This window comes from Aythya marila, assembly GCF_965140915.1.
Source record: "Aythya marila genome assembly, chromosome: 4".
In the NCBI taxonomy this organism is placed as follows: Eukaryota; Metazoa; Chordata; class Aves; order Anseriformes; family Anatidae; genus Aythya; species Aythya marila.
In genome coordinates, this window is record NC_139045.1 from 44,802,789 (window position 1) to 44,828,789 (window position 26,001).

Consider the following 26,001-nt stretch of genomic DNA (forward strand, 5'->3'; position numbering starts at 1 on the left):
GGCAATTGTTTTAGTGCTTTATTTTTTTAAATACTTTGTTTTTTTCTTCTGCTTTCGCCACCCCTGGTCTGTTGATTTCAGCAGGGACTTGGTGAGAGCCGCGACAAGGTTAAGCCGTGCAGTGGCAGAGGCACTTGCTGCTTACTCTGCGGCTGCGCCGGAGGTTGCCCTCGTGGCTCTGGCAACAAAATGGCCAGGGCAGACTAGCAAATAAGTGCGTGCCGCCTCCCCGAGCCCTGCTGCACATCCACAGCTGTCCCTGCTGAGGCTGCAGCGTGGAGAACAAGCAAGAAAAGCGCTGGGGGAGGAAACCACCTCATCCCAGCACTGCCCTTCTGACGCTCGTGGTGGCAGCTCTGAGTCTGACTGCCTCTCTGGGCTGCGGGATCTTCCTCGTAGAGAGAGCCTGCTAATTAGCAGCCTTACAATCAGCGTGCCTGCATGGCTGAATAGTCCCTGGCTTTGTGGAGTGTTAATCTGCATCGTGATGGTGTGAACACGTTCTGTTTTGCCTTTGCCCTCATAAAGCTATGCATGGGATAGGGGACAAAAATAAAACTCACTTTCTCCATAAAAGCACTTTATTTAGTGGTTGTGTTTCGGTGTATATCGCTTGTCATCGAGTCGTACTGAAATGTGCTTTTAGAAATACGGTAAGAAATGTACAGAGTTATCACCAAAAACCTGAAGTTCAGCTTGGATTGCATATAGGAAAAGGAAAAACAAATCACAAACATCATCTCATGTTTTCCTTGTTAAAATTATTACAAAATATAAAATGATAAACTGAAAGTAGTAATTGGTTTAGGAAAAAACCCCTACAGTGGACTATTTACAGTAAAACACACTTAAAGCACTGCTCTGTGCTCCCTCTGCATCCCGTGTGGCGGGGGACGACACGCAGCCTCAGCGCCTCCCTCCCTGAGCGTGGCTTTTGGCCCAAGGAAGATCAAGGAGGGGGCTGGCTGATCTCTTCCCTTTATGCTGGTTTAGACACAAGGTTTTTTTGGCCATTTCTCTGTGCCGTATCGGGCCCTGACCTCTGCAGAGCACTCTATGGCCTCGTGCCCTTCCCGTTTCTGCCCGAAACGCCATGGGATGGTCAGAGCTCACCTTCAGATGCCTCTCGTCACCATCTTTTCCTGCAGGGGCGATGAGATGCCCTGTGTCAGCTCAGACAGGAGAGACTGAGGGAAATGGAAAACATCTCCCATCCATCCCCTGCTTGGCCAACCCAGCAGCCTTCCCAGGCTCAGGGGTTTTCGGATACAGGCTTTGGGTTCCTGCTTTCTCTTTGCCCACAGACCATCTTGGTTGTAGGAAGTTTCTTGTTGTTATATTTCCCTCAGCCTTTGAATTCAAGCTCCACCTGGAGGGCACAGCAAAGCTGCTCTTGCTTTCGGTGACTCAGCTCTGAGAAAAGGTCCAGTTAGCTCCATGTCCCCAGGGAGGGAGAGGCTCGCGTGGTTGTGCGGGTTCCATCTAGCACCTGCCATCCTCAGGCCGAGGCCCCCAGCCCCCAGGACAGCACTGCCTCCAAGCACCTTGCAAGTCCTCTCAGGAAAACTGGCCACGTGGAGAGGTCTGGATCCCACGCAGGGCTGAAGTGTGTCTGAAGTTTGACTTCTAAGTGCATAAGGACCGAAAAAAAGCAAACAACCAGCCACCCTCTGCCCCATAAAATCCACCTGCAGTGATTCCCTTTGCACTGCAGGCAAGCTCAGTCTTGAACACAAGGTTTTTCCCCCTTTGCGAAGAACCCCAAAAAAAAAAAGCTTTTAAAACATGACACGATATGTAGTGGATACACTAAACACTTAAAAGAGCAGCCTCTTCTGGGTCATCTTCAGCGCGTACAGCCATTCCCGTTGTACTTCAGCACCTTGCTTCCATCGGTCCCCACCGTGGTGTCCACACACCGCACCTTGCACAGCGCCCTCGGGCCTGGGCACGCCTGATGGCAGCGTGGTGTCACCCAGCCCCGCCGTGCCCTCAGCTCCTTCCCAGGATGGAGGAAAGGCCCCACCTGCTCGCCAGCAGCGCCAGTCCCTTTGGGTTGGATTTCCAGTCCAGAAGAAACAGCCACTGTTCTTACGCTCCCAGGTCGCGCCTGTCAGCTCAGCAGCCGAGAAAACAACGCAGTAAGACATGAAAAGTGCAGCCACATCTGAAGCCCCTGTGCCCAGAGAGGTTTGTTTCCTTCATCTCCTTTGCAGGAGCCGTGCCCACCTCGGAAGGGCATTGCGAGGACTGGCCTTGAACATCTTCAGCATCAAGAGCACGACAGAGCTGCTGGCAAAGTCCCTGGCAGCACGGATCAAACACCTCGTGCTCTCTGGCACTGCGGCTCAGAGAGAACCCTCTTTCCAGCAGGCAGCTGCTTTTGTGTGGCTCTTCATGAGGCAGCCACTCTCCGAGCCCTTTGGCAATACGATCATGATTGCACGTGGAAAACAAACTCATCAAAACAAGTGTAAATGAGGTCATGTCGAACCATGGGACCGCGCCTGCCTCCCTCCCCCCTGCCAGAGGACGGGCTACACCTGATCTGTCTGGTACTCGGAGGCTTCCGACAAGCTCTCAGAAAAGCTCAGAAAGTTTTCCTGGTACTCGGAGCAAACGATCTCGAATCTGTAGTGCCTGAACTCCACCGCAAACGTGCCGAAGTAGCACAGGAAACACATCACCAGGCCCCACTGGATCCTGGCAGCGTGCATGTGGATGCCCTGAGCCATCAGGATGAAATCTGGAAGAGGCAAGTCAAGGAAAACATCCTGGGAAAGCCTGTGGGAGCAGAGATACCAGCCAGGATGGGAGAAAGCCAACAGGAAGATAATAAAATGTTGACCATCAGAGCCACCAGGCTGACAGCTGAGAAGCAGCCCATCAGAGAAGCAGTGCATCCCTGTAAAACAGAGGTGGCAAAACCAACAAGGAGAGTCAGACACCCCCATACCCAGCTTGCCACAGAGCAGGCCCAAAGGATACAGAGCACCACGCAGAGGGTGATGCTGGCCGACAGGGCGACGCGCGGGATCCCCACTTTCCGTCCCTCGTTCTTCAGGTTGATCTTGAGGGTGAGGGCAGACTGGATCCAGCACGCCAGAGTCCCAAAGCCAAAGGTCAGCGATGTACCCACGTTGTGGATCTCCTCATCGTTGGAAAGCTGGGAGGAAACAGAACAGTGACTGCCTGGACCAAACAGGAGCCATCTGCTAGCTACCCTGGGTTGCTGCCGGGGTGGGACAGAGGAGATTGAGAACCACCGGGGTTTCAGACAGTGTGGGATAACCAACCTCTCCTCCCTACCCTGTTTGTTTTTTTCCCTCCAGAAAGGGCAGGTTCAAATGATGGTAGATGCAAAAATAGGATAGAGCTGTTTGTCCCAAGGCAGCCTGCACCACACGGGGCTTGTAGCCTTCACCTCCCTCCAAAACATCCCATCTGTAATTGTCTAGCAATGTGACTTAACGCCACATTCAGCTCTGCAGTCAGGCAGGGAAAAACACAGACTAAAATCTCATTACCATATGCTTTCATGGGTTGGCACAAGATCTAAGAAAGAACACAGCTAACAAGGAGTGGATTATTAGTCCAAAAATTTATAATCATGACTGACTCAAAATATCCACTCTTCAAGAACGAGCATTTGCTCTGAGGGGGAGAAAAAAGGAACAAGATGTTGGAACTGCTTCCTTGTGCCTAGTCCCCACAATAAAGATGTCCTTCTCACACCTAGATGTGGTTCTTACGAAGGCCTCGCAGCTCCTGCCTGGGGATCTCTCACAAAAAAAGCAAACCCATAAGTTTTTGGCTTGGGACGTGGAGTTAGAAAGAGGTCCAGAATCACCAAGTGAGCTCACACCTCATTCAAAAACAAAGACAAAAAAGAGAAAACTGTGTGGATGACACAACGTTCCAGCAATTGCTCCGCAACCCAAACAGCTGCTCACCCCTCACAGGATGGGCATTTTTCCCTCTATCAGCAGGAAAGCCAGCTCCCTTCCTACAGAGGCAGTTGAGAATCTGCAGCCCTGACCATTCCCAGTTCCCGGCAGCTGGGGCCCTGTACCTGCCTCCCGGGAAGAGGCAGGGCATCAGGACAGCGGCAGGACAGGGACACCCACGCATCCCACTGGCTGTACCGCCTTGATTTTCACTGCAGCCCTGACAGACACAGCCTGGTGATGCCTGTGGATGCCCCTCTGAGCAGGCTGTGGAGCTGACAGCTCCATTGTTTGTAATGATTGTGTTGCAGAACGGATGGGGAATTACAGGGACCTCAGCCAGGCCCCCATCACACCAGGGGGACAGGCAGAGTTTCTCTGCCACATCCCTCTTGTGGCCAGTCTGAGGAGAAGCAGGAGATGGATTTCACCAACATAGCTTGGGGTGAAGGACATTAAGCTGCCTGCCAGCTCTGCGCGGGCAGCTGTGCATCTGCTAGCACAGATGCAGCTGCAAACTTCCAGCTCAGTCTGATTACCCGCGGCCATCTGCACCAAACCCCAGGGCTCAGGAGGTTCAGGAGGCTCCTTGCACCGGCTTTCAGCAGGTCAAGCATGTGTGAAATACATGAAAAATCGTGTCCCTTCATCTCCACGCATCGCCGGAGCCCCTTTAGGGGCAGGCAGAGGGGGCAGAGCGGGTACCAGGAGCGCTGGGGTGCAGCCAGGCATGTGTAATTCAAGGAGCCGGGCAAATCCTCTCAGCCTGCAGGAGCTCACGGCACAGACCCATACCTGAAAGTTGCCCAGTAAGGTCATCCCAAACGAGGCCAAGCACAGTGCCACCAGGCCGCTGACGTTCAGCCACGGGTTCAGCACCTTCGGCTTCAGCTGGATGAAGCGCAGGACAGCGACGACAAGCGCTGAGGAAGGAAGAGAGGAGGCGAGGTGGCTCGCTCGGTGTGGCCTCCCTGCACTGAGCAGGAGGTGCCACCAACATCTGTCCCATACAGGGAAAACCAAAGAAGTGTCCCATATAGGGAAAAGATAAGTGCAAGTGCTACTGAAGAACAGCAATTCCAAGTTAAAATAATGACTTATTGGCCCGTTTAAGTTTGGGATCATTTCTTCAAAATAAGTCAAAGTGTAGGTAATAAACAGTTTTAAGGGCCTAATGCAGTTATCTTTTGCCAGCGTTTGTACATTTCAGGTACTCCTTCTGTTCGTGATGCTTCACTCTGACATCTGCTGCTGGAAAAAGCCAGTCAGCTTGGATTGTTTCAGTGATGGATTTTGGGAAGAGGTGGGGGGGGAAGAGTCTGGCACAGGCAATATTTTGCACAGTCAGTTTCTGCACTTCCCAGCATCCCCATGCCATTATCTCACATGTGCAGCAAATACCAGAAATCCAACACACAGTGAAAAACAGTCACAATTGATTCAAGGCTGAGATAATTAAAAATATGAGGATAAATCAGAAACCAATACATCTCAAAGCATCCAGCCTCATGCTGTCTTTCTACAGCAGAAGACAAAACAATCCTGGCTTAATCAGTAGCAATCACAGCTTAAAAGATTTCACATCAGCCTACCCAAGAACAATACATCTCGGATACTACTTATGTCCCAGTGACTTCTCACAACCCATTTTGAGAGAGAAAGAAGCATTCTCCTTGCGGTTCCTACCTAGAAATGCTGCCATGTTCATGACTTGGCTAAACACGCAGCTCGCAGGAGGAGCGTCACCTGCAATACTTTGAAAACACAAAGCACATTGTTGTAACTCCGGGGTGGCAGAGACGCACAAATAACAACTGTTAATCAGAGCAGGAATTGGGAGGAAATCACACACTCACCTTATGTAAGGTGGTCTTTTGGAACCAGGCTGCCTACGAGACAGAAGTGCACAGGAACCAAGATTCAAGATTTTCTTTCCCATTTAGCTTTTATCGTTTAATTATCATGTAGAAACAACTAATTGAGAGTAAAACCCACAGCCACCTCTTACCTCTCCGGTACATTTAGTGCAATAATTTTGTTATCTTCCACTGCTATAAAGTACCTGTCAAAAACAAAGAAGATGAAAACCTCATTCTGGTTTCTATTCCCAATACCACCCCAATCACCCAGAGAGTGCCTCAGAGCACACTGGCACCAGGTCAGGCAAAATCAGGAGCTGCCAGAGGCAAATCCTTCCCTCTGCTTAAGCAGGCAGTTTTGCTCTCTCTTTTCCCAGCCCCACTGTGTGCCTGTCTTTGTGCTACACCTGTTTTGCATGGCCGGGTGGAGAATGAGGGTCACTGAACTGAGCTGGATTAAAGATCAGGGAAACGTTTTCATTTTTAATCTGAAGCCTTGGATTCATCACGTTCACTCTGCTCCCACACAAAAGCTGTTTTACCAGCAGTAGGGCTCAGATGAGCAGCTTAAGCTGCCCCTGCTGCTGAAAAACAACGTCCACCAACGTGTGGCTGAAGCCATCACCTACGATACAGCCCCCTCGGGCTGAGCACCACTGCTGATCCCACACTGCCCCCGGATTGATGCTGCACTTGTCTGCCTGCGTGCCCGGGGAGCACCCAGCTCAGGGGGACGCACGCCTCGTGCCTTTTGTTAAGAAGGGCTGGCGAGAAAGCAAGGCATCAGCACGAAGCTGCCGATGGGCCATCCATATGGGGCCACATTTGGACTCTGCGCCCCAAAGTGGGGCCCGAGCGCCCCTCCCAGAGCCCTGCTGAGTCATTTACTGGAAAGGGAAGGGGAACAGCTCTGTTTGTGCCTCTTGGTTTTCAGGCGGCTCCCAGCAGCACATGCCAAGAGGAAGGCAAGGTCAGGAGCTTGGCTCAGGGAGCACAAAACCTCAAAGAAACACATGTGCTCCTCCACACACTGGCCCCTGCCCCTACTGCGCGTCTTTCCTGCCCCCCAGCAACTCGAGGACAAAGAAACCTCAAAAGACTTCCTACTGGGACGCAGCCCACACTGCAGCAGCACTTCAGGCTGCCCTGGGCTACCTCGCTATCTCAAATAACCAGGGAGGTAACTTACACTATCCATAATCCGGCCGATGTAAACAGGGTGAACACAAGAGGCAAAAACATCCACACGCTGCATTTCTTCCCGTCCATACCTGCTAGAAACAAAGCACAAAGTAAAAACAAAGGGAAGAGGGCAGAGGCACCCTGCTCCTCCACCCCCCCCGTGCTGAAAGCAGCAAGAGCACCCAGCTGAAGGCACCACAGGTGCCGAAGCACCCCGAGATCAACCTCCTTAGGTTGAGCCTGGAGCGTGGTGGGGAGACTTTTGGACGCGCCTATGGTGGTTTTCCAGGTGTTTTCCTTTGGCAGCTCGCACAAGGTCACTCCGGCAGCCAAGCACAAACACCGGCACCACAGCGCTGCCGGGAGGAGGCACAAGAAACGGGACCAGGTCCTGGTGTGTCGGTGCTGTGCGGGGCAGATGCCGTGCACACCGCCTGGGAGGAAGCACTCATCCCGCAGGCAAGATCCCGCTGGATGAGGATCTGAGACCATGGGGCTGTCCCTGCAGCACACGCGATCCAGGAACGCCGTGGTGCCCTCCGACACCCAGCCCGATACCTCCTCGTGCTCCACCGTCCTCTGCCAGCGCTCCTCCATGCACCAGGGACACAAACCGAAAGTGAAGGACACGAGGCTCCCTGCTCCGGCGCCTGCTTTCCCTCCCCTAGAGCAGCAGCAGCAGCAGCATGTCAGCGGTGCCGCCTTCCCTGCACCCTGCACATCGCCTGCTGGGGGCACAGAGCTGCACCGGGGGGCTCGCTGCACCCCGAGCCTCAAGCATGGATAAACCACACACCACGTAGATGGCAGGAAAGCTATCCAACGAGTTCCCCCCCAGCCCGGGAGCAGGAAGAACTGCACGCAGAGAGCACAAAGCCACGCAAGCACTTCGTACGTCAGTATAAAAGGCAGGCAGCCCCGGTGCACGCACAGATCCCGGTCACGGTGCAGCAGCCCAGAAGGAATTGGCTGTGTGGGTGGGCTGGGTTCCCCCACCCACCCCATCTCTGCTCCTCGCCCCCCCTGAAGGTTGCACAAAGCTCTGGGCAGGGCGGCTTCCCCCCGGCCCCTGCTGCAGCAGCCGTGGCTGCTCTGCGAGCGGTGCCCTTGCCTTGTTCTCCTGCAGCCCATAAATCCGCAGCGGCATCCTGAGGCAGGTGGCAGCGTCCCTGCCACAGCCTGGCAGCACGGTTCTGAAATGCTGGTGCCCCGTAGGTGCAGCTGAGCTCCTTGATCCCGTCCTGGCCGCAGGGGAGCAGGCAGGCAGATGTTAGCTCCCATCACAGCCCTCATTTATTCTGAGGTAATTGCTGCTATCCGCTTTCTACTGCGGCGGTTGGACTACAGCGAGGTAATACAGCTCTTTCAGCTCGGAGACAGCAGGTCTTGTTACTCTTCCCCCTCAGGAAGGTACAAAGGATTCGTGTTCACAATAAAAGCAAACACCAGAAAGAGCACTTGTCTTCATTAACGGGTTACCACAGCTCCTCACGTGCCAGCATGCCTCCCTGCCACGGCATCACAGCCTTCCTGAGCTACTCCAGCATTGTCCGCTGCGGGGAGAGGGAGGTGGCACGGGGCTGGGAGGCTGGGTGGCAGGGAGACTGCGCTTCACGACCGGGGGAGGACATCGCTGCCATCCAAGCCCTCCAGACAGGCTCCGTGTCGAGGCAGGGGCACGCATACCCTCTGCTGCACCCACCAAGGGAGCGCTCGCAGGCAGTGGGTGGAGCAGACACCTTCTGATGCCCTCCATCCTCATGTCCCACACGTGCCCGAAGTTCAGCCGTTCCCGCATGCACGGAGGATGGTTTAAACCCAGCACTCTGCACCTGGACACGGCTCCTCGGCTCCCCACCGCGTTATCGGGGTGCAGAAATGCCTACACACCCTACACACCACCTCACCTCCTTCCCGAGGCTGGCCCGCACCAACCCCACCTAGGGGTGCCAAATCCGTGCACCCCAAACCCAAGCATCACTCCAGCCATCTCTGCAGGCCTGTATTTTCCCAAATAAACACATTTGGGAGGTGTCTGCGAACCGCACACACCCCGCTGCTCTTCTGCTTTTTGAAGCCTGCAGAGAAGGAAAGCCTCCGGCAACCAACAGACCCCGTGGTGCCACGGACTCCCTCCCAGGGCTGCCACAGCCTCGTGCTGGCACCACAGCCGTGCTCAGGGCATCCCCTGACACACACCTCGCCCGTCCTCAGGCTGCTTGTGCCCACAACCACGGATGGAGGACGAGGCAGGCGCGGCCACCGTGGCAGCAGCACGGTTCGGCTCTATGGAGCCGGTGCGTTTCGAGGGCCCGTCCACAAGTGGCACAGGGATATGATGATGATGATAATGGTGATGATGGTGATGATGATGATGATGATGGTGGTGGTGATGATGGTGGTGATGATGATGATGATGACAAGCCGCAGCAGTTGCCTGCATGCCCCGGCACCAGGCCACGGCGCATTTCGGAGAGCGGCGGCGCAGTCAAAAGCAGGGGGATGAAGGCGGCAGCCGCCCGCACCCCGCACCCCTGCCAGGCAGAGCGGCGGCTCTCTGTCGCGACACTGTCGCGATGGGAAGCAGCCCTGCCACTTTCTCGCCCATTTCACGAGCTGCCGACCCCATGCAGCGGGGGCCTGGGGGCCGGCCGAGCGCCGGTGCCCGCGGCGGGCAGAGGGGCGGACACCCGGCACCCCCCGACCCCTCAGCGCTGTCCCCTCGGGCTCCTACCTGGGGAGAGGGCGGCGGCGGCTCCGTCCCCGGCCCAGGCTGGGAAGGAGGCAGGGAAGGAGGCAGGGAGGGAAGCAGGGAGGGAAGCAGGGAGGGAAGGAGGGGGCCGGGCTGGTGCCGTCCCCGCCCCGGCCAGGCAGGGCCCCGCCATGAGGCGCGGCCGCAGCCCCGCAGCCCTCAGGCGGCAGCCACAGCACCCCAGTGGGGAGCGGGGCTGAAGGCACCAGCAGCGAGCCCACAACCAGCTCCTACGCACACAGATGTTGAAAATTACAGCTGTGCTTTGTCCTTAATTAATATTTCCTCCTCCCGATGCCTTGCGGTGTATGGGCGTTCCCTGTCCACGCTCAGCCACATCAGTGCTCCCACTGGGGACCAAACCCACTGGGGACCAAACTGCACGTCCACCTTCTTCCCACGGCAGAGGGGAGATGCTTTCCGTGTGAAACAGGATTTACACAGGGGGAATGCGTCCTGGCAGCTCGGCAAGAAGTGAGGGGAACCCCTCTCACCACAGTCCTCTCAGGGGCGATTCAGCCCTGGCGAGCTCGCCATGGTTTTGGTGGGCTGTTTCTGCAGGGTGAGCGGAGGGAAGGAAGAAACAGGAATTGCTCGGCGTTTGTTTTCCTTCCTGGAAAACGCGTGTGCTCTGAAAATAGACGTACCAACTGGTTGTCCTGTCCTGCTCCGCTCCGTGCCGAAGCTGGCGCCGGGCCTGGCGAGAAACGTCGCCCACTCGGCACTGGGGGCGGCAGGCAGGGGCCGGGGAGCGCGCAGAGCTGTGACACGGGCTAAATACAGCGCCCGAGCAACTGTTCCTCAGTTTCAGTGATAACCCGCGTTTCATTAGCCAGATCATCTCTCATCACAGCCATCTGTTCCTTCATCCAGCTTTTAAAATATTTTGATAGACTTCATTTCTGCACATGCCCCGCCGCTAAACATACACCGTCTGAGCATGTGTCCCCTCTGCACGGTGGCAACAGGCGTGCCTGAGATTTGCCAGAGGGGCTGTTGCCTGCAAAACGCCCCCTCTTACATGTGAAATATCCCCAGATCCCAGCCCTCAGGCATTTGATAGAGGACCCTTTCAGTTTCTGAAAGATGTTTCTTTGCATACTTCCAGTTTTTGTTTTGTTTCAAAATCATGGTTAACTTGCAAATGGTTTCAAAGTCTCAGATCCCTGAATCCCCCTGGAACTGGTGTTGCCACTGCACTCTTACACTTCCAAGAAAAACGTGTATTACCTTGGTATAATTTCAGGTAGTCAGACTGAAAACAGCCTGTGTCTCTTTGCAGGGCCAGTTACTCTTCTTACAGCACGTACTTGACAAGAATCAGCTTAGGGAAGTCCAAGCAATAGCAGCACAACATTAAAAAAACATCTAAAATGTGATAAGGATCAACAGGAAGATGTGTATGTAAGCTGCCATGAAGAGCATTCACTGCGGTTCTCCAGCCAGGAAGCTGCACAAACCACACGATGGAAGAACCATTAAGGTGAGGCATTTGCCTCTTCCCCACTTCGCTCCTACACTCACACATCATGTCCAAGCCCATCTCTGGCATCGGTCTGAAGGCTTTATGCTGCTCTCCACCAGATCCATAAGTAGGCACTGTAATGGGTGGTGGGGAGAAGCTTCCCCCCACGCTGTGTAATTCCACCAAACGGCCCAACTGCACTGGGATTTTCACACGTGAGAACTTGCCGTGGTCCCCTTTCAAGCTTAAGTCAGCTTTAAATTTCTGTTCCCCTCCTTATCAGCTTGGCAACGAAGCCAGAAGCAATCCAGTCTCATGGGGCCCTTCTGTGTGCTAACAGCCCTGCGAAGGAATGCACAAACATGGAGGGGGCAGGTACTCTGGAAATGCTGCACCGAGAGAATACCTGGAAATGCCAAGTGAAAAACACTGCTGTGCTTCTGACGTATGCTGCACAAAGCCCTTCGCTTCTGGAGACATTTCCGAACAAAGCACAGCAGCCCGTCTAATCATAACTGTTTATTGTAAATCACTCAAGAGTTTACACAACATTAATGGCAAAGTAACACTGTTAAAACACCTGCTGGATGAAATACAGAATAAAGACAACTCTTTAATATTATATGGCATCATTTGGAAAACAAGAAACGAGAAAAAAAGAATTGATTTTAAATTGCGTGGCTTTGTTTTTTAATTCTACATCTTTCCTGAAAATATCCGGGCCCGAGTCTCACTTAGCTCGAGATCACTGCCTTGCCCGGGGCGTGGGGCCGAGCGGCCCAGAAGTGAGCACCCCTCTGCGAGGGACAAGGCGGTGACCTGCTTTATAAATGAAAATCATGCCCTCTATCTTCGAAAGTGCTCCAGTGCTGATGGTACAAAGCCTCTCTCCTGCACTGGCTAACATCTAACACAAAGGGCTCTATGTCCCATTCCACATGCTTTTTTTTTTTTTTCCTTTTTTTTCCTTTTTTATTTTTTTTTCCTTTTTAATCAAGGCAACTGTTAAATGTTAAATTCAGAAGCTACATAACTGTCTTTATATTTTGCTCAGAAACCAATGGATGTTGCATGCAGCTGAAACATGAGTAGAAACTGACTTCTATCAAGGTCGGTTTTCAAAGACCTGCTAGTCAAAGGCAGCAAAAGAAATTAAGAGGCCTCTTGTGCAAAAGGAGCTAAAATATGCATGCATCAATGGCCATGACTGATTAGAATATAACTCAGGTCTCCGAACATCGAAACCAAAGCTTTATTTGGCTTAAGACATTGTTGAGCTCTGTACCCTTACAAATTACAATGTATATGCGACAAGAAAGGAATCATCTCAACATAGCATCAGGTTGTATTTTGGCCTGTATAGAGACTAATCTTCAACACAAAAGCCTGCTCAGCAATAAATGGTTTTCGTACTTAGCAAAGACAGCAGCGCGTTGGTCTGGCTAACAGGGCTAACAAAAAGAAGAAAGCAGATTTTCAAACTAACATCAAACTGATCTTCGGCCCATTGCTCGCCTCGGACATCCTGTTTTCCATGGTGCCGTCAGTTTGTAGCTGACACAGCACACTGGGCCCTGCCCCGGCCTCTCCAAGCATTGTGTCTCAAAAGAATATTTGATTAAGAGTAGAAACAAATTCTCCCCTCACTGCACTTTAAAAGGATAGTTAGTCCCTCCAACCTGCCACATTTACCATGAACGAGCAAATTACAATGTATTTCAGACATGAACTACAGTGACTAAAATCAAATCTCTCTCCTCTTTTAACTCTAATATTAAATAATATAGAACATTTTTACACTTAATAGTCTGAAGTTTGGACATAAAACAACTAATAAAGACAAAAAAGCTGCAGCCGAACCCGTGGAACAAATTCGGCTCAACTGAAGGAACTAATATTTAACCAGAGGAGAAGAACCTCCAGCAAGCAGGGGGTGCCCACACGCGCACCCCAGCGCTGCCGCAGGGAGAAGCGCCGCTCGTCAAGCGCTGCCATCCCCAGTCCTTTCCTTGCGCGCCTGGATCATCTCCTTCGGAGCCTGCTTTCGGTCGGTGACCAACCCCAACCAGAACATGAAGTCAATGAACCAGGTGGTGGGGTTGAACTTCAGGCCCAGCTCGCTGGCGGAGTAGTCGAAGGGGAAGGTGTGGTGGTAGTTGTGGAAGCCCTCACCTGGGAAACAGAGAGGGAGTTACAGGAATGAATTCAGGACCGTGCTGGGGTGGGGCATCCCAACCCCATTTTCAAAGCCCTGACCCCTGACTGCCTCCACTTTAGAGCTCAGAGTTTGCAAATCTCTTTGGAGGGGCTACAGCACCTACCGATGGCTCCCAGAGTGACAAAGGTGTTCTGCCTGGGGTTGATGTACTTGTCATAGGGGCGGTTGCCGTACATGTGCGCGGCGCTGTTGACCAGCCAGGTGACGTTGAGGGAGATGGTGTACCGGAGGATGGAGGCAAGGAAGTAGGCGTTCCACAGGCTCTCGCCCCAGAGGTACCACGGCACAAAGGTGGGGATCACAAAGCACATCAGCACCACCGAGCTCTTGTAATACCTGCGGGGAAACCAAAGGACACTGTTACCGTGGTGGGGACGATGGCAGGGGAGCGAGGAGAACTTGCAGAAGAACTTGAACAGAGCCAAGGAACCCTGGAAGAGTCTGAACCCAAGACATCCACGTCTACAGAGTGGTATGTCCTTAGGGCAGGCATCCATTCCCCCAAGCCTGTGGGAAGCCCACACCGGCTCAGTTCATCAAGGGCTGTATCCCGTGGGTGGGACCCCACAGCACAGGGGACGAGAGTGACCGAGAAGGAGCGGCAGAGAAGAAGTGCCATAACCCCCATTTCCCCGTTCCCCTGCGCCACTCAGGGGGGAGGAGGTGGAAGAGGGTGGATGAGGGGAAGGTGCTTTTGGTTTCTTTCCTTTGTTTCTCACTTCTCTAGCTTGTTAGTAATAAGCAATAAATCTTACTGTCTCCCTATGCCGAGTCTGTTTCGCCCGTTACAATAATTACTGTGTGATCTGCTCGTCCTTATCTCAACCTTTGAGCCCTTTTCACATATTTTCTCCCTGTTCCTCTTTGAGGAGGGGGAGTGAGAGAGTGGCTGTGGTGGGGCTCAGCTGCCCACTCGAGCGGAACCACCACTCTGCTGCCACTCTTGTCCTCTCTAAAGCAGTGACACAAGTACCCACCTGCACTGAAAAGCACCAGGAGATGTGAAAGGAAAAAGTGCCAGGTAAGGAACAGCTATGGCTATTAGGATGTTATGGAAAGATGGCAGAAAAAGAATTGCTGCTAATTCAGGACCCACTCCAAAAATGGAGGAAAAAGCTCAACCCACAAGAACATTCTTGCATGTCTAACTGAAATGATGTCTCAGCAGATCGTAGCTGTATCCAAATCTTTGGAGCTTGAGGTGTTTGTTTTATTTGTTTGTTTTATGAGAGAAACTATGTTAATGTGTCAGGAGCAGTGTTGGGGAAAAAAATTGCTAGTGGTCCCTGTTGTGCATGCCACAGAGCATGCCCCAGCTCTGCCAGCTCTTGCCTGGGCTGCCAGAGGATGAGCTTGGTACTGCAGGGGAAGGAGCCACACAGCAGCAGGGAGATTTTCGACTCCCTGCTGTTGCATGACATCAGTTCACCATTCAGAACGCAAAGAGAGCCACAAACCCTGCAGCAGCAGGCAACGCTGGGGCTCCACAGCTGAGGCCCAGTCCCGGAGCAAAAACCTCAAGACCAGCACCTGAAGTCCCAGGGGAGCTCAGCGCTGGCTGCAAACCCGGCACCCAGGCACACCTCAGAGCCTGCAGCTGCCAACACACCACCCGCTGTTTGCTCCGTGCTGTCAAAAAGACCACTTTGGCCTCCTAAAAGGAGGAATCTGAATTTTTCTTCAAAATTTTTTGCTTTTGAAAAAAAAATTTTGCTTTTGAAAGAAGCTTTTTAGCTTCTTTCAAGCTGAATCCACTCTGCGCTAATTCTCAGGGGAAATAACTAATGCTGTGCAGGATGCAGGATGACAGTCCTGCGAGAGGAAGCACTCGGTCTGGGGGAGAAAGAGGACAGACAGCAATGAGGAAGAAGCCACAATGAGGTGATCAGGACCCCCCCACCCCGTGCCACGCGATGGCCGTGCGCTCCCACTTACTTTCTCTGGAACCTGACGACGGGGTCGTCCAGCAGGTCAGTGAAATCCAGTTTTCTCCCCTTCTCGATGACGTCCCGGTGCTTGCGCACGAACAGCCAGCCGATGTGGGAGAAGAAGAAGCCACGGCGGGCGTTGTGCGGGTCTGCGTCCGTCTCCGAGTACTTGTGGTGCACGCGGTGGTCTCGGCTCCACTCGTAGATGTCATTCTGCAGAGAGAGCACAGCGGGTGAGGGGAGAGAGGCCCCAGCTCCTCGCATGCATGGGAACAGCACCCAGTTCGGAGGGATGAGTCTTTCACAGGAAAACTTCCACTTAAATGACTGCTCTGTCTGCCGGGGTGTGGACGAGAGCACGAGACTGAGACGTGAACTCAATTGCATCAAACAAAATAAAAATAAAAAAAAGCTATTTAATACCTGGATCTACAGCACTGTGAACTTCAACCACAGAATGCTTGGTGGAGTGCCCTTTTCTGTGTTTTTTTTTCCACCTTTGCACAGGCAGGGAGGGACCCACACAGCGATACCCAAAGAAAGAAGGCTTTGGGTTGGAACAGCAGCAGCACCCACAACCACCAACCACAGCAGCTTCACTCCCAGAGCAGAGGAAACCCTTTGTGGTGTCTGCGAGGAACCGCAGAGCGGCAGCCATCGAGGCAGGGGACGCTGCAGGACACGGCAAACCCAGGCTAACAACAGCCCTGCCTGTCTGTGTTTTGGGAGACCCAAGCCCTATGCTGAGAGCATAATGGAAATCGCTGCTCGTTCTCTCAGCTGCCAGCATTGAGAGAAAGCACCAGGGGTACCCGAGCTGCTGAACAACTCCAGAACAACTAAAAATAACCAAATAGTCCAGCTCAAATGCATCAGTTTGATGGCAGCATTGCAACGGTGGTGTCTGCAAGAGACAGGTGGGGAACAAAAACCCACTGCCCAAGAAAGCAAAGTGAGCTGAGCAAAACGACCCGAAGGAAGCCACCAAGCTCCTCAATGAGAGCAAGGGCAGATCTTCACCTTGCTGCCATTTCATTTTTTCCCTTGCAGAGAAATGAAAGGGGATGAAAGGCACTGCGTGGCTTCAAGGGGCAGATGTACACTTTAGAGGGGGCATCCAGAGGACTAGGAGATGCTAAGATCAAGGCATTTAAAACCAACTAGACTCATGCGAGAAGCACACACCTAGGAAAGGTCCTCTTTCTTAACCAGAAATGGTATTTCCAGTGAGACTATTGATCAGCTTGTCGTAAGAGCACTTGATAAAATTACTTGTGGCACAGCAGGTAACCAGGTCAAAGCACTGATACTGTAGGAAATTAACTTGGCTTCTCACACCACAGCAAACACCTGCAGGGCTGGCAAAAACAGGATTCCCCAGATGAAAGTGCAAGGAAGCTGTGAAACAACCGAATCACAAGTAATTAAAACCACAAAGGCTAAGAGCAAATAAAGGCCAGGGGCCAGAACCGTTGGCAATAAATGCACCGACAGCGGGAGCGCCACGCGTGTCCCTGCGAGCGCATTAATAGCAACCAGTGTTCAGGAAGCTGGCGCTCTTGGTGAAGCTTCAGGTAAACTCAGGAGTGAAACCCCCTCTGAAACAGCACTGAGCAAAGGGTTTGCAAAGCTCTGCAAGGCACAGAGCAGCACGAAGCGGCTGGAATACGGCTCTAAGCAGGGGGTTAGAGTCAAATGGGACCCTAGGAAGAAGATAAATCAATGATAAATGAGCAGTACAGAAGCGGATGAAGGGACTCCCTTCATCCTCTGTTGAGGCACATGAAATCATGCACACATATTGGAGAGAAAAAGGTAAAAACGTGGTGTGCAGTGCCACAGTGTAATGCTATCACAGATGCATGTAGCTGCTTTGAACAGCCAAAGGAACAACTACGTTCACACCACGGAAATCCTGGTTCTGGGCTACCTCCTACCACCAGCTGAATGTTACAAGAAGATTTTGAAGTCTGATATTGCCTATCAGGAAGCACAAAGCTAGTAACACACTTCTTTACAAATGCATTTAAATTCTACTGCCAAAAAAAAGCGGCATCAAACAGAGATAAATTCAGACCGCGTGAAAGGATGCCCGCTCTCCTTTCTGGGCATGTGGAGAACTCCAACTGCCTGGCTGGACAAAGAGACCTGATGATGCAGACGTATTTGCATGAGGCCGTCCCTTACGCAAGTTTCTACATTGTCCTCTGAAGCAAGGGGCCTGGCCTGGGTAAGAGAAGCTGCTGAGACCCTGATCTGGGCACATTCGACTTGGTCCTTCAATAGCTGTTGCTCCTGGACTGTCTGTTACGTGTTGTGTGGGCAGTGTGAGGGGCTGCACGTCCCCTAAGCCAACACCATGCGTCAGCAGCAAACATCTTTGTGCTGCTGTGTACACATACAGTGCTTCTGATGTCTCTAAGCTGGAGGGATCCCTGCACGGGAGGTAAAGCTGCCAGGAGGCCAAGAACCGGGACAGGCAACCACGATCCCACCTGGAAAGCCATGGAGTTAGCTGCAGCCAGGAAGATGCGCAGAGGCAGCTTGGCCTTGTAGGAACGGTGGCTCCACAAGCGATGCGCCCCAGCCGTCACACCCAGGGCTGTCACCAGGAAACAGAAATAGGCTGAAAGACAAAAAGAAAAGGAAAGGTGAGCCAGGGGCCGGCCGGCCTTAGCATTGCATTCTTGGCTGTAAAGCTGCTCCTTGCCCTGCCTGCAGGGACACTCAGGAGAGGAGGGGAGGCTCTCAGCCCAGCCCTGGGATGCGGCACTTCTCCTCCCACCCCTTCCTGCTTCTCTGGTGTGATGCTCGGCGGAGTCTGGAGCACATCAGCTGCTCCCAGTTAGGCCGCCCAGCTGCCAGGATAGTAGCCTCTTCTGCCTCCTTCCAAAAGCAGCACTGATTTCTCACCCTGGGACCCGTTCACACTACCCCCAGAAAAGGTTCAGCTGCGTAGGCCAGTGCAGCGCTGAAGCCTGTTGCCAAACCCAGGCTCGTGCCTGCTTCCCGAAGGGAGGGACCCAAAGGCACAACGGTTTCCTCTCGCTGCTCTGACACGTGCCCTGTCACGGCGAGGACACAGCCTTGTCTGGCACAATGCAGGGAAACCCATCCTGTCATTTTCTGTACGTGACACCGAGCCGCGCCGGGCTGGCGAAGCCACGATGTGTCAGGGACGTCACAAAATAGAGCCTCTCACACTGCTCAGATGACTGCAATGGTGGGAAGAGGTCTGTGACACACCGAGCACTGACATTATCCAGGCAACACAGAAATATTAAGGCTGGAGTCCTGAATCATCAGAAGAACATATTGTCTGTGGGTTTTTCACTTGTTAACCTCATGCTGGGCCTAGGGACTGAAATCCCCTGTCTTCACCCATCTCTTCTTTTCAGGGGATTTGGTATTTCAAGAGCATCCTCCTTGTGAATCCCATTTTCTGATGGAGACAGAGGTATTGCCAAAAAGAATAGCTTGCTGGCCCTTCCGCAGCACAAAGGGGAGCTGGAGTGGCTGGGCTTTGTACCCACGCAGCACGCCTCTTCTTTGGCTTTGCAGGGGAGGAATCGCAACAGCAGGAAGTTTCCTAAAATAGATCCCACGGGCTGAAGCATCCCCAGGGAAAAAATAACAAGAAATCCACCTCAGGACCTCAGTGACCGGAGCAGACACAAATCCTGTTGGACAAACACACCGAACAGTGAGACTGGATCGCCACGGTTCTGGCAGGAATTCGGGTGCCTGGCAATGTCACTTGGCCACCAATCCCTGCTGTGCCAGCGCCAAGAAGTGGCCGGCACAGAGAGCAAGGAGAGGACAGGAGATGAAGAGGGAGCAGAGGTTCGAGCACAGGGAGCCGGCAGGTTGCTAGGCTCCACGCACGCGGTGCCTCTGCACAGATGCTATTTCTGGGAACGCGCCAGAATCAATAGGCAGCAGATTTTTATTCAACATGCTTATTAATGACCTGAAACAAAGGCAAACAGCATATTAATTACAACTGCAGAGGGTGCTAAATTCGGCGCAGTAGTGAGAGAGCAAAGAAACACAAAAGGATCCACGCAGAAAAGGCTCGAGAGAGAGAATCTGCCTGGGTAGGAAAAAGCAACGCGATGCAGCGCTGGGGCCACGAGCACAGACAGGGATCTGCAGCGAGGATGAGATGCTTGGGGAAGCAGGCACCTGCAAGGATGATCACCAGCAGCATGTAAAATATTCTGAGCTTGCCACAGATAGGGCAGCAAGACACCAGAGGGATGTTGCCCAACCTCCAGGAGGACTGGGAACATCTCAATGGTTTGTGGCACCCCCGGAGGCATCAGAAAACCACCCTCTGCTCTGCGTGGTGGCTTAAATCAGAGCAAATCTCTCCCCCTGAGAATTCCATGTCCGTTGTGTGTTTAACGTCACTACTTGAACTTGTTTTCTTTCCCAAAGCACACTGGAGGTGGGATATGTATCTACAGGTAGCAAATCCAGAGGATTAATGAGGGCTTTGGACACTCACCTGGTTAAAAATAAATGAATAAATAAATAAAATGAACCTAAACAAGGAATGCAAGGGGCACTGGCTGAACTCTGAAAGAGGGGCAATGGCTGGCCGTCCTCAGACACAGCTCTCAAGGAGGCAGAGCACCGGAGAGCAGCCATCCACACGCGCCGATGTCCAACATCACCCAGTTACATGGAGCAAACTGCACTCATCTCCGAGGGGCAGAGCAGCAGATACAAAAATAGTAGCTGGGAGACAAAAATCAATAGTGTGTCCACCGCGGTGCTGCAGAAATGGGCTGCAGCACACGGGACGTGGCTCGGCGACGGCTCCCGTGGGGTCCCGCAGCCTGACTTGGTAGCATCAGCAGCAACGTGAGGGTTAAAACCACGAGGGACGGGCACGCAGCCCTTGGGAATTTACACGCTGGCATTTACCTCAGCTTGCGGAGCCCGAGCAACACTGCTCACAAGGGAATTTTAATAATCAGCTGCATAGAAGTCAAGGTCTTCCATCAGGCTCCGAGAACTGGGTGAGAAACACAAACGGCAAGCTGCTCCAGCACAGGGCGAGCGCTGCAAAGCTGGCGGGTCGCTATAAATATGTAACAGTTCCACACCTTGCCGTTAGGATTTTTTCCCTTTCTAAGAATTACATCACATCTGCATATCCCCCACCCGCCTCCTGCTCCTCCCCTGTGGGTTTCTGCTGTTGTTGGCGGGCGGGTTTAGGACCAATGCACGAGTACTGCCCAAATGAGGGGAAGCACACGGACGCCCCTAGCTCACACCGGGGTCACCCAGCTCCCGCTGCCGTCCACTTCAGCATTCACCCGGAGCCGCCGGCTGTTTGCTGAGCCCTGCCAGCTGTCACAGGCTGGCATCAAAAGCACCGGGGGCTGGACTCGAAGCAGCAGCAGCCAAGAATTAAAAGGCAGCGATTCCCCGAGCCGCCCGCTGGGAAGCGCCCGGCAGCTCTCGGGGGAGCCACGCGTTCGTGTGAAGAGCCAAGGTGTGAAATCTCAGGCCAGGAGCGGGTTCATCTAAAATTAGATGTGCACATTCTCTCAGCCGCTCTAAATCGAACCGAGAGAGAAAAAGAGAAGATGAAACGCATCGCAAGGAAGAGGGGAGGCAGTTTGGAGCTGCGAAGCAGGTGAGTTTGGCAGTGGCAGGGCGGAGGAGCTCCAGAAGCTGTCTGTCACGCCCTCGTGGCCCAAGACACCCAGCTTGCCTCTGTCTGGGTGCACACGCCTGCCTACACATTTTCAGGAAGGCTCCCCAGAGCCAGCCCTTTTGGCTGAGCACACAAAAGGCTTTATTCCGGTTGGAATAGCAGAAACGCTCGCATTGACAACTGCGGCCAAAGCGACATAAATAAAGCCAGGAGAGCAGCGGGATGGCAGCAAGTATTCCAGAGGACGCTGTAATTCCCCTCGGAAGCACACACACATCCCCTGAGCTCGCCAGCAACTGAAGATTGCCTCAAGATGCCGAGCGGTTCCCGTGTATTTTTAGATCAAAAGAGAAGGCTGGGAGATGCTTTGATTTCTGATTTCTCTGAAATCTGTGATGCTTCTGTGCAGCCTCTCTCGGCTCAGCTGGATCCCGCGCCGTCACAAAACCATCGGCAGATTTCACTTCTCCCCCAGTGACCTCACTGCTGTCCTCAATCCGCAGGCTGGCGAGGGCTCCGCTGGCTTGCAAGTACTCTAGAAACACTGACGAAGAACTAGCATTGATTTTGCTCAGTAAATCCCTCCTGCCAAGGCAGCCTTGGATACCTCCTCGCAGAATTTTAAGAGGAAAGCAGTCACTATCTGCTTCCTGATCCAAAATCTTGCCTGCAAGCAGTTACCCGAGTATAACCACCGCAGAGCCCCCAGGGTGCTCCCAGCAGAGCGGCAGCAGGAGAGACAGCAGGAGTTTAAATCCAGCACCTCCACTCCACACCTGAAACACAGGGAGCATCCCCACGTCCTGCTTCCAGGGAGGTCTCAGGGGTACAGAGAGCAACCCCTCCGGAGCCAGCATTTCTATTTCCAACCATCCGTGTGGTGCTTCTAGCACAGCGGGAGCTTCTCGAGGTGAGCACACCGCGCAGAGGTGCTGCCAACCAAAGCTGGTCCACACCCGACACGCCAGCAGATGGCATTCAAGAACACACACGGCTTCTGGATCCTGAAAGCCCAATCAAACTTGCATCTGCAGTGCACAGCAGCAACATGTGCCTCCTCGTGCCCATCGCCTGCCAGAAGGACTGAGGAGGAGGAGGAGGCGATGATGGCAGAGCCCTGCAGGCACCACACTGAGCCCCGGGGTCCACTGGCTTGCAGCCCCTGAGCGATGGGATGTCCCGAACAAGACGAAAAGCAGTGGCAAACCTCTCCTCGCACATGGGCACGAGGCTGTAACTTCCTCCGTTGTAGGATGCCAAAGGGATTTTTGTGTTAACTAGCCCAAGCACCGGCTGGTCACTTAACCTGTCTCATGGAAGGGCTGCGACCTGCCACACGCGCTGTGGACCCCTCCGCACAAGTTCACATCCATGAACACACACGACAGTGCCCAGCAAGTGCTGCTGAAACCTCACCGATGGCTGAACACACTCCTGGGGGGCCCAGGAACTGCAGCCAAGGACAGGAAGGGGCTGGCAGAGCAGGGGCTGTATCCAAGGTGCGGCACAAGTTCCAGGGAAGCAGCAGGAAACCCAAAAGCCGGCGTTTTAAGTGGTGTAAGCATGCATCCTTGGAGAGAGAACCCGATTCCCAGTGCTCTCTAGGCAGCCTGGTGGTGTCACACAGAACTGGTGTGGGTCCCATCCACAGCCCCAGCGGTGTGTGGGGTTTGATGAGCTGCAACGCCTGCCTCCACGTGCTCGTGCAGGAAGCAACGGGAACAGAGGAGCACAGATAATCCAGAGCAAACACCCAGCCAAGCCTTCTCCTGCCAGCTTTTTTCCGTTGTCTATTACGTGTGGCTGGACGAGTGTCAATAAATTACCAGTGGAAATGGGTCCTGCTGAGCGTGCACTTCGGGTGAGGACAGCTGTTTGTGAGGCGGCACAGAGGTGCTGCTGCATCAGGGACAACCAGGTGGGTTCACTAAGGGAAAAGCGTGCCCTGCCTTGTGCAGGCAGCACCCACCCCGCCCAGCCGAGTGCTTCCTGAGCTACAGGCGTCCCTGGGGAGGATAAATCAGAAGCCAGGCAGGCGCTGGTGAGCCACCGACCGCTGCCCGCATCCTGCCACGCACCACCGAGGCCAAGTTCATTAACCTGAGCAACAACAACGCCGCTGTTGTCTACCCCTGCCTCCAGCATGATGGCACACGCTTCAGCCGTAGCTATGCTGCAGGAGGTGCTGTGTTTTACTTCGCCCGCTGCTCCGGGTGGCTGGACCCAGCCTGCTCGCTGCCTGCTGGAGAGCCCCTGTGCAAGTGCCCAGCCAGCTCCAGTGAAAACTTTCCAGTAACAGTGTCGGGGAACGGGGAGAGAGAAAGGGATTCAGTCGCAAAGTCGTCGAGCTCTGTTTATTGCTCAGCATCTCTGCAAAGTCAACCAGAAGGAAAAATACCTTGACGGATGGATGGATGGAGGGCTGAGGCTGGTCGCTCCATCCTTCGGCCCCTGCCTTTAGGAGCTCCATGGAGCAGAAGCAGAGGAGATTTCGAGGCGTTTTCTCCTCCTCAGGAAGGCGACAGGGATAAGCGAAAAGCCCACCTGCCACACACGGGGCTGGGCTGGGGGGGGTTGAAACCAGCATGGAGCCGGACCCACGGGAAACAAATAAATAAATAAATGGATAAATAAACGGATAAATAAATAAATAAATGCAATAAATGGGGAATCCTTCGAGCGGGCAGCCCATCCCCGGTGCCCCGCAGAGCCCCTCTCCTCTCCTCTCCTCTCCGCCCCCCCCGGCTCGGCTCCCCCGGCCCCTCACGCCCCCCGCCGCCGCCGCCGCCGCCCCCCTCGGCGGCTTTCGGCCGACAAAGGCGGCACAAAAAGGGGCCGGGAGGGGAAGGAGGGGAGGGAAGGAGGGTGGGGGACGGCGAAAGGGGCCCCGCCGCGCTGCCCCCGGCCCCCGCACTCACCCCAGAGCAGGGTGAGGAGCTGCGCCCTCGGCACCAGGCTGAGCGCGTAGACGGCGCCCAGGTGCAGCAGCCCCATCAGCACCACGTTGCGCCACACGATGGCCTGCCCGCCGCCCGCCGCCATCTCGCAGCCGCACGGGGGGGGGAGACCGCGCAGCGCGGCCGGGGGGCGCCTCGGGGCGGCCGCCTCCTCCTCCTCCTCCTCCTCCTCCTCCTCCTCCTCCTCCTCCTCCTTCTCTTCCTCCTCCTTCTTCTCTTCCTCCTCCTCCTCCTGCCCCGGCTCCGCCGCTCTCCCGCACCGCGCGGCGGGGGGCGGGCGGGCGGCGGGAGGAGCCGGCAGCCGGCCCCGCATAGCGACAGCCAATGGCCGCCGCCCCGCGCCGCGCTGAGGGGACAGACCCCGCGCGGCTCCCCTCAGGGCGCCCGCAGCCGCCCCCGAGGGTCCCAGGGGGAGCCCCTCAGGGTGGTGCCAGCGGTCACCCATGAAGGTCCCAACAGCCCCCACATGGAGCTCCAGCAGCTGCCCCTTGGGGTCCCAATGGCTGTCCCTCACAGTGTCCCAACAGGTCCCCTCAGGGTGCCAACAGCTGCCCCTGAGGGTTCAGCAGTCACCCCTCACAGTGGTCCCAATAACTGCCCCTTGAGGTCCCAGCAGCCAGCCCTCACAGTGGTCCCAACGGGTCCCCTCAGGGTCCCACTGGTTGCCCCTCACAGTGGCCCCAATGGCTGCCCCTCAGGGTCCCAACAGCCACGGGTGTAGCTCACAGCCCCAGGAGGGGCAGGGTGTCATGAGGGGGCACAAGCCCGCAGGGTGGTGACATTTATTGGGCTGTGAGGAGTGAGTTGGAGAGGAGATCCTCAGGCTTCCAAGGGTAAACAGCACCACTCGTCCTGCCCGTGCCACATGGGGACAGTGCCATCGTGCCATATGCTGGGGACAGTGCCATCCGTGTTTAACGGAGGAAGGTCAGGCTCAGGGCGAGCACAACGGGAGCGCTACCAGGCAGCAAGGGAGTACGTACAGCATGCAGGGAGCACAGCTCTAAGAGCCCAGGTGAAAGCCAAGAGGCAAACATGCCGGGAAACTCCTTGTGATGTGTGAGTGGGGCACGTCACTGCTCCCCTGACCCCAGGAATCACCACTCGAGCAGCAGAGCTTTGGTGTCAGCCCCTGATCACTGTGCTGACTGTGAGTGGCAGTACAATTTGGGAGCCCCTGGCTTTTAAAAAGTTACCAGGCTGCTTTGATCATGACATTAGGGCCATATGGAGCAGACAGAGACCTGCACTGCCAGGCTAAGCTGTAGCTCAGAGCAGGAGATGCAAATAAAAGACTTTGCAAATCTGACTGTTGTTTCTGTGAGCCAGGAGCGCCTAAAGAAGAAAACCAAATAGCTGCAAGCAAAGCAGCACACACAAAATGGGATTTTCTTTGTAAATGCCCCAGGGTTCATATTCTCAAAAGCAAAGGAAATACAAAACACAAAACAAAACAAAGTAGCCTGAGTGTGATTCAGAAATCTGTGATATGAATTGCCTGGTTTTATCAGCTGCACCTGGTGGAAAATATGTGGTGGCTGCACACGGGCTGGAAATGAGAACGGAGGCCAGCGTTCGGAGGGACATGTCAGAGCGCTCCCCTCCTTTGGGCATATTGCACTTGCTGGCAACCCAGCCAGATTTTCTGCTGGATGGTGCCCTGCTGACCTGAGCAAGACGCTGGCTCCTCTCTGTTAGCACCGGCACCTCCTGCCCTGTGCACACATCCTCCTCCAACCTCCCAGGCAAAAGAAACCCCTGTGTGTCATGTTGGGCCCCACGGCAGCATGTGGGTGCCTGTCCTGCTGATGGGGTCACTGTGGGTCCCCACAGAAAGCCAGTGAAAGTGGCTTTCCTGAGCCATGGGCTCCTGTGGGGTGAAGGCTAGGGACACGGACCCTGGTGAGCGATACTGGTATGAAGCACATGAGCATGCTGTGCTAATTAATTACTAACTACACCTCCTGAGGCAACTGAATCAGCAGAGAGCATATAATTAAGCCCCAGATTGTTTCTGATATA

At 54.2% G+C, this 26,001-nt stretch overlaps 2 protein-coding genes across 5 annotated transcripts; both read right to left on the reverse strand.

Annotated features, from left to right (window-relative positions):
- Window positions 1–84: 84 nt before the first annotated feature.
- Window positions 85–9,806, reverse strand: TMEM150C (transmembrane protein 150C). 4 transcript variants are annotated; one of them, XM_082759558.1, is made up of 8 exons: window positions 9,723–9,806; window positions 6,996–7,077; window positions 5,956–6,009; window positions 5,804–5,836; window positions 5,634–5,701; window positions 4,743–4,870; window positions 2,989–3,166; window positions 85–2,746 (listed from the first exon to the last, which is right to left on the reverse strand). In XM_082759558.1, exons 2-8 carry the CDS (start codon window positions 7,073–7,075, stop codon window positions 2,538–2,540), a joined length of 750 nt encoding a protein of 249 aa, XP_082615684.1. In that variant the 5' UTR covers window positions 7,076–7,077; window positions 9,723–9,806; the 3' UTR covers window positions 85–2,537. The 4 variants fall into 4 exon arrangements, with proteins under 4 accessions (XP_082615684.1, XP_082615685.1, XP_082615686.1 ...); XM_082759559.1 differs by having other exon boundaries at window positions 6,996–7,080; window positions 9,723–9,767; XM_082759560.1 differs by lacking the exon at window positions 9,723–9,806 and adding an exon at window positions 8,100–8,389.
- Window positions 9,807–11,711: 1,905 nt separating this feature from the next.
- SCD5 (stearoyl-CoA desaturase 5) lies at window positions 11,712–24,142 on the reverse strand. Its single transcript, XM_082759562.1, has 5 exons — window positions 23,941–24,142; window positions 17,847–17,977; window positions 15,359–15,564; window positions 13,527–13,759; window positions 11,712–13,377 (listed from the first exon to the last, which is right to left on the reverse strand). The coding sequence occupies exons 1-5, from the start codon at window positions 24,062–24,064 to the stop codon at window positions 13,187–13,189; spliced, it is 885 nt and encodes a 294-aa protein (XP_082615688.1). The 5' UTR covers window positions 24,065–24,142; the 3' UTR covers window positions 11,712–13,186.
- Between the last annotated feature and the right edge of the window lie 1,859 nt (window positions 24,143–26,001).

Excerpts from the sequence above, each read along its gene's own strand:
- TMEM150C (XM_082759558.1), bottom strand. The coding sequence starts at position 7,075 with ATGGACGGGAAGAAATGCAGCGTGTGGATGTTTTTGCCTCTTGTGTTC. Across the intron at positions 6,010-6,995 it reads TCGGCCGGATTATGGATAGT|GTACTTTATAGCAGTGGAAG; the intron begins GTAAGTTACCTC and ends TGTTTTTGACAG. Across the intron at positions 5,702-5,803 it reads AAAAGACCACCTTACATAAG|TATTGCAGGTGACGCTCCTC; the intron begins GTGAGTGTGTGA and ends GTGTTTTCAAAG.
- SCD5 (XM_082759562.1), bottom strand. The coding sequence starts at position 24,064 with ATGGCGGCGGGCGGCGGGCAGGCCATCGTGTGGCGCAACGTGGTGCTG. Across the intron at positions 15,565-17,846 it reads CTAACTCCATGGCTTTCCAG|AATGACATCTACGAGTGGAG; the intron begins GTGGGATCGTGG and ends CTCTCTCTGCAG. Across the intron at positions 13,760-15,358 it reads GTCGTCAGGTTCCAGAGAAA|GTATTACAAGAGCTCGGTGG; the intron begins GTAAGTGGGAGC and ends GTTTCCCCGCAG.